At 39.5% G+C, this 7728-nt stretch overlaps 1 protein-coding gene across 1 annotated transcript in view; it reads right to left on the reverse strand.

The window, feature by feature from the left end:
* SGPL1 (sphingosine-1-phosphate lyase 1) overlaps positions 1-7728 on the reverse strand; it is a 57484-nt gene that overhangs the window by 16945 nt on the left and 32811 nt on the right. The window contains exons 4-6 of the mRNA XM_005882707.2: positions 7354-7501; positions 4877-4953; positions 3371-3499 (exon numbers count right to left, since the gene is read on the reverse strand). Coding sequence (XP_005882769.1) covers positions 3371-3499; positions 4877-4953; positions 7354-7501 — 354 coding nt within the window. The remainder of the gene's footprint in view (positions 1-3370; positions 3500-4876; positions 4954-7353; positions 7502-7728) is intronic.

The raw sequence follows: 7728 nt of genomic DNA on the forward strand, positions 1-7728 counted from the left end.
ATCTGAGGGGTACAAGAAAAAAATCCCACTGGTACAGAAGAGGACATCAAGAAAAATTGCTGTTGCTCAGGTAAAGAAAAATAAGGATTTCTAAACCATGTATAAAAAGGCAGCTTTTATGTGAGTTTGTGGTCTGAACTCAACTACCTCTGTAGTGCAAAACTATAAGCTATGAACTGGACTAAAATTGGTTCCAATGTGGTAGTACTTCCCAGCAACTGACAGAAGTAATTACAAACCTTTTCTGGAAGAACTTAACTTAAATCTAGGCCTTAAAGTTAAGTTCCCAGGAAAATGAGTGGTTTATAGTAAAAAAAATAAATAAAAAACACAACTATAAGGATGCAAGACAACACGAGTGAAACCAGCAGAAACAGAAAGATAAGGCCATGAACAATGGAATTGTCAGAAAAGAATCCTATATAATAAAAGGGTAATATGCAAATTGACAGAATGGTGGAACAACCAGTCGCTATGACACACACTGACCACCAGGGGACAGGCGTTCACAGGTGTTGCCCACTGGTAGTCAGTGTGCTCCCACAGACGGGGGGCCACTCAGCCACAAGCCGGGCTGATGGCTGGCGAGCACAGTGGCAATGGTGTCAGTCGAACCGGGCTGAGAAGACCCTCCACCCCTAAGTGCATGAATGTCATGCACCAGGCTTCTAGTATAAAATAATTACGTGCAACATATTTATTTATGTTTTTAAAATATATTTTATTGATTTTTTACAGAGAGGAAGGGAGAAGAATAGAGAGTTAGAAACATCGATGAGAGAGGAACATCGATCAGCTGCCTCCTGCACACCCCCGACCAGGGATGTGACCGCAACCAAGGTACATGCCCTTGACCGGAATCGAACCCGGGACCCTTCAGTCCACAGGCCGACGCTCTATCCACTGAGCCAAACAGGTCAGGGCACATGCAACATATTTAAATAAACTATAAGCCAAAGGACAATAAAGAACCACCAAACAGATTTAAAAAACAAAAGAAGAGCTCAGCCCACGTGGCTCAGCTGGTTGAGCGCTGTCCTGTGCACCAAAGGGTTGCTGGTTCAATTCCTGGTTAGGGCACCATCCCTGGTCGGGGCATGTACTAAAGCAACAGATCAAAATCAATCTCTCTCTCCCCCCACCCCCCGCCCCCTTCCTCCTCTGGTGAGGATTGAATGAATGAATGAACAAACCAAATAGAATTCTCAAGAATGAAAAATACAGTAAACAAAATTTAAAAACCCAATAGAAGACTAAAATATAATTAGACACAACTAATAAGGGAATTAATAAAATCCCTGTACTGATCACACAGCTCCAACAATTATCAGCTCATTGCCAGTCTTTTCATCTACCCCAACTGCCCTAGGCATGGCTGCTATTGAGAATATCAGTTGTTCTAATAGTTACACCTTTACAGGTAGTTTTGTTTTGTTTTTTTCTGGCTGCTTTAAACCCTGTTTTAGCCTTTCTCAATCTGCCCTTCATGTTTCTTAACTTTGCTTTTGTACTTTCTATTTATTTGTCTCTCTGGATTCTTTTTCCAGTTGTTTTAAAATCTGTCTTGTTCCATAAATTTTACTTAGAAACCATGTAAGTATTTTACAGAGTTATAAATGAACCAGGGTTCCTTGCACAAATGGCTGACCCCGGGTCTAGAGCAGAAATGTACAAGATGAACATGGAATAATAAAAATATTTTGTCCAAAAAAAGGGGAAGAATGGAAGCTTTACTAGTAAAAGACTACGTGAGTCATGCAAAAGGACCCAGGAACCGAAATTAGAAAGCTCCCACTGGCCAAAAATGGAGCGATTTGGGCATCAATTTGAGTAACAACTAGAATGGACTGAAACATACATAATTTCCTTATCCACCCTACTGTTGATAGACATCTGATTTATTTCCACTTTTTAGCTATCATGAACAATGCTGTTATGAATATACATCTATCCTAATACACACATGTCTTTCTAGGATATATCCTGAGTTGGAGAATTTCAGGGTCTTAAGACTTCTATCTTCAACTTTATTGGGTAAGGTCAATCTGTTTTGTGCTTGTCTAACCTTTGGTCTCTTAAAAGACATCGTCTAATGGCACAGGAGAACACTACATACTGCAAGTATATTGTCATCTACCCTCTATGTCACACCGTTCATCAAAATGCCATACGAGAACCCGTTATTGGTCCAGTTTGTAACTATTTTGGAATTATTTTTGGGAAATGAATGCCATGAATACCAGTTCTGTTACCTAGTGAATATTTGAACATGTTGATTTACCATGGTGCCAACATAATAGTAAAATAATACAGCTTACTGGAAAAACACAAAAAATAACTATTAAAAGTTACTGTTTTTGGATGGGCCCTTCGATAATTAAATTTGCAGACTTTATACTGATTACAAAAGTATCTGATAGGGTGAGCACCTCTAGGTTACCATTGCAGCACGCTGGGTTAAATCTAACTCTATGCTGCATAAGCTGAGATTTCATTTTTTCTAGGAAGACAGTATTAGTTTGTAGTAACAAATCTAAACAGAAGTTTATCAATCACAGTTTAGGAAAACTAACAAATGTTTACTGAAAAGAATAGTTGAAACATGTGTGTCTTAAATATAAATGATACCATCTTCCTGTATTCCTAAACCAACTAAATGATATTCGATTTATAGCAAAATCAGAAAGTAAACTTCCAGCTCAATTAAAATGAGAAAGTATAAAAATAAATCACTACGACACGGTTCAACAAATTATATACGTAAATGGATAGGAAGGTGGGTGGATGGAAGAAAGGAAGGAAGGGAAAGAAGGAAGCAGAGAGCAGATAGGGCAAAATATATTAGGCGAATCCAGGGTGTTCTTTAAACTATTCTGGCAGCTTTATGTAAATGTAAAGTTTTTCAAAGTAAAAAATTGAAGAGAAAGATTATCTAGAAGAATATATGCCAAAATGTTGATACTCTATGAATTACAAAACTACAAGCAGTATTTTTATTTTTTATTTTTTTAATATATTTTTATTGATTTCAGAGAGGAAGGAAGAGGGAGAGAGAGATAGAAACATCAATGATGAGAGAGAATCATTGACTGGCTACCTTCTGCACGCCCCCTACTGGGGATCAATCCCACAACCCAAGCATGTGCCCTTGACTGGAATCGAACCGGGGACCCTTCAGTCCATAGGCCAATGCTCTATCCACTGAGCCAAACTGGCTAGGGCTACAAACAGTATTTTTAAATTGCTGTTAATCTGGATCTTTCTACAATAATCACATATCATTTATGTAATAAAAAAAGGAAAATGTTCTAAATAAATTTTCCTATTTTAAGCTAAAAAAAAATACTGGATGCCACCTGCATATACTTACACATCCACAGGAATCCGGTCCCCCATTGAAAAGGGAACAAGCTATCCTCACAATCTCTGCTTCTATCTTCCGTAGTCCTGGGAAGATATCTGGATGCAGGGGATTACTCCATGCAAAATCTCCATAAGCCTGCAAAGGAATGCAAGCAGATATGAAGCAAGACAATTAAACTGTACAGGACAAACAATCGGACACTAAACCAAAATTTCTAGGTATTAGGCACAACATTAGACACTGGAAAATGGTAGACTATGTCCCCCAACCTAAAGAAGATCAAAATACAGTGGAGGAGACACACATGCAAATAAATTATTTTACAATGTGGTAGGAGAGGAAGTATAAATGTGGTTAAAAGCACAGACTACAACGCCAAGCAGACTCAGTATGAAGGTTAAGCTTTGCCTGTCACTTCTAGCTGTGTAATCTCAGGACAAATAACCTCTAAGGCTCAGTTTTCTCATATGCTAAAAGGGTAATTAAGGTGCTGATCTGATAGGGTTCTGGCGATAAGCAAATAACATAACACATTGCAAAGCACTTAGTAGAGTGTCTGGCACAAAGCAGCTATTGTTCTAAGTGCAATGCCAGATGTGTGTGCTCGAGAAGGTAAGGGGCCTTAAAGAGGGAATAATGACCATCCTGAGTGGTCTGGAGGTGTCTGCTGAGTGGAACCTTGAGAGAAATAGGAATGCACATTTACAACAGGTGGAGTGAAGGAGAGAAAAGCAAACAACATAAGAGCAAGGTGTACTCTGTAAAAAGAAAAGGCAACAGGTAGTGTTTACATGGGAAAGTAGTAGGAGTGTTTGCCAAAAGTAGGTGGGAGCTGGCTCATGAAGGGACTTGGTATTTTCTGCCTCATAAGCAGCTTGTATTTTATCCTGTAGATGATAGGAAGCCACAGAAGGATTTTTAAACATGGAAATAAGGTTGGAGCATTATGTCAAGATACAGCTGAGCAAAACCTACACTTAGTACGGTATAAGCCGTCTGATTATAATAACCAAACACAAAGATCTCAGAGACCATCCGTCAATGCCGATTTTATATGGCAAAGTGGGATTTCAAAATTAAATCTGACTAGAAATGGAAGATGCTAAAGACAATTCTAAAGTCAACAAAAAATGAGAAGTATTTTCATTATAAGTGAAACCACACTCATTCTCAGATCATCTGATTTGAGAGTCAGGTAGTATCGGAAATTATAACCAAGTTTCTCTCCCATGTCTCTTCTTATCAAACAAAATGTGTCTTAATATTAATCTCAAACTCTGGGAATACCTTCCCTGTTAATCTGCCTTCTACACAGGGTGTCAATAAAGCCTGCAAACATAAACAATATTTTACTTTATTACAGACTGAAGATGTCTTTGACAATATTATATGTGTTCACCTGTTTGGGTGAAGAGAAACTTTCTACACTTTAGTTTAATTACAAAGTAGACACCAGTGAGGTACTATAAACCGGCACAGACCACCGCACTCCCCTCGAGTCCCGGGCATCACCTTCACGAGGAGCTCGGTGAGCTTCTCCTCCCCGCTGTACACCGCTCCGGAGGCTCGCCCTTCCTGCCACATGACGTCTGCAGAGAAAGTTAACATCACTGGGTCAGTAAGCAGAAACTTTTAGGAGGACAGGTAGGGTCTAAAAAGAAGAAATGCAAAGAAAGTCCTTTGAGTACAAAAGAAAAAAAATTTTTGAGTGGAAACCCAAAGGTGTCTTTATATTATATCAAGAAAGAAAAAATCCATTACAGCTACCACAGCAAAATAAAGGTCATCAATTAGTATCAACATATGAAAAAGATACCCACAGCACCTAGTACAATGAAGTCCAATAAGTATGCTGTCCTCTTCCCCAACTGCCTTCTCGCAGCAGAAACATTTCCCTCCATCTATATATCATTCTATGTTCTCTGCAGGGCTCAGCTTGACCTTGTCAGCAATGCTTCCTTCTTCCTTCCCGCCCTTCCGATCTAGTCCTAGCGGGTGTGGGAACTGTTATGAGCAGAGGTGGCAGAGAAAAAGTGAAACTGCAGTACACAGTCAGGAGGATTGGAGTCAGGGAATTGAATCCATGACTACACAAGCCACAATGAGACAGCTTAGCCTCAGGGCCCCTCCTTCAGACAGAGTCTGGAAACCCACCCAGAATTAGCCACCTGCTTCCAGCAACATCTGCTGCTCCATCCAGGATCAGAACAGTCAACACTGGGGTAAAGCTCACCGGAAAGATTCCTGACCAGAATACAAGGCCCACCTTTCCATCTCCTGCCTGAGGTTCCACATCACACACTGTACGTTATACCAACAAATGTGTGAATGTGGGTGTCTCAGGTCCTTTTGCTACAATATGGCTGTGCCCTGTTGAAAGTGAGTAGTGAGAAAGTTATTACAAAAACACACTACTTAAAGACTGTAGTCATGGGCTCCACAAAACAAAGATCTTCAGCTCCAACAAGAGGGCAGAGGACTGAGTAGTGAATATCCAGACTAATCCCTCAATCTCACCAACCTGCCAAACTCTGCTTTGCTGCCAGCTTGACTTCCCTCTTTCCATAGAGGACCCTGCTCTGTACCAGGTCTATGTTCAGACCAGAGGCCACCAGACTTTCAAAATTAGGATACCTGGTTTCATTTCCTGTTCATTTACTGCTGCTACAGAGTATACTAGTGGATGGTGACTTAAAAATGGAAGGGAAGGCAGCAGCCAGACCTCATAATCACAGAAACCCTTAATATACAGGTCTCAGAGTGCTAATTCCTGCTTTATATCATCTATAAATCCTGGACTGTACCTAATTTTGTACCAGCCAATGTCAAAAGCTCAACACATTGCATTTAACATTTTTAAATGTATTTTTTTATTTTTATAGATTTTTATTGATTTCAGAGAGGAAGGGAGAGGGAGAGAGAGATAGAAACATTAATGATGAGAGAGAATCATTGATCGGCTGCCTCCTGCATGCCCCTTACTGGGGATCAAGCCCGCAAAGCTTGTGCCCTTGACTAGAATCAAACCCGGGACCTTTCAGTCCACAGGCCAACACGCTCTATCCACTGAGCCATACCAGCTAGGACTAAAATGTATTTTTTAACTGCAACATGGTATCCTGGGCTGGGTCCTAGAACATAAAAAAGGACATTAGTGGGAAAACTGGTGAAATCAGAAGAGAATTTATAGTTCAGTTAATAGAACTGTACCAATGTTAATTTTTTAGTTTTGACGAATGTTATTTTAAATGTTAAAATCAGGAGAAGCTGGATAAGGGATAGATGGGAAATCTCTGTATTATCTTTGCAAATTTTCTATAAATTATCCTAAACTAAAAAGCCTACTTAAAAAGGTATTCATAATATGACTTTAATGTGTAACAAACATGCATTTGTGTTAATAATTAACATTTATTGAGCACTTACTATATACCAGGGTATTATACATTTACATGTATAATCTTATTCAATCTCTATAATCATCCTTTCAAATAAGTATTCCCATTCCCATTGCAGAGAGACAGAAGTTGAAGCATAGAGAAATTAAGTAAGTCACTCATTTTTATTACACGTATTATCTTTTCAAAGAACAAATGTATCTGTTTTTCTCAGGCTTACAAAAGGAAACAGAACCAAGTTCCACTGTCTGAGATTTGTTTGTTTTATGGATGAAGATGAATCTAAATATAAATTTTAAAATATGAAAGTCAACATTTGAGACAGGCCCTTCTGAGCATTTACATATCTGGATGAACCTTTCTTTTCTTTTCTTGCACATGTGAGAGAGAGGGTGAGACTGAGTGTGTGTCTGAGAGAGAGAGAGGGTGAGACTGGAAGTGTGTGTGTGTGTGTGTGTGTGAGAGAGAGAGAGAGAGAGAGAGAGAGAGAGAGAGATATGGCAGGATGAATTGCTCTTAACTTCACAAACATTAACTGGCCGCCCAGCTAGGTTACTGAAGTAGGTAGCATGCATGTGCAGAGAGTCATACCCATAGAGCTGTACTCCTTGAGCTTCTCCAGAACTTCAGACGAGCTCAGACCTTGAGAGGGCAGAACCTTCACATACTCCTTGTCCACTTTCAGAAATGACATGTTCTTGCTAATATCATCCTTGACCTTGTTCAACTCATCTTGGATCTCCAAAGGTAAGAAAGACAAAGTTAACAAGGAGGTGGAAGAATACAGTATAGAGAAGAACCAGTTGTGACACTAAGTCAACTGCCAAAGGCTGGGCACCACACAAATACTATAGAAAAAGGAGGGTATTTTTTTCTTAGAGATGATGACAGTTTGTGCAACTACTTTCTGGCATGTGCAACAGTTTCTTAGAAATCTGAAAAGTTGACTTTTTCTCTGAAGGTCAA

This window comes from Myotis brandtii, unplaced genomic scaffold (genome assembly GCF_000412655.1).
Source record: "Myotis brandtii unplaced genomic scaffold, ASM41265v1 scaffold735, whole genome shotgun sequence".
Lineage (NCBI taxonomy): Eukaryota > Metazoa > Chordata > Mammalia > Chiroptera > Vespertilionidae > Myotis > Myotis brandtii.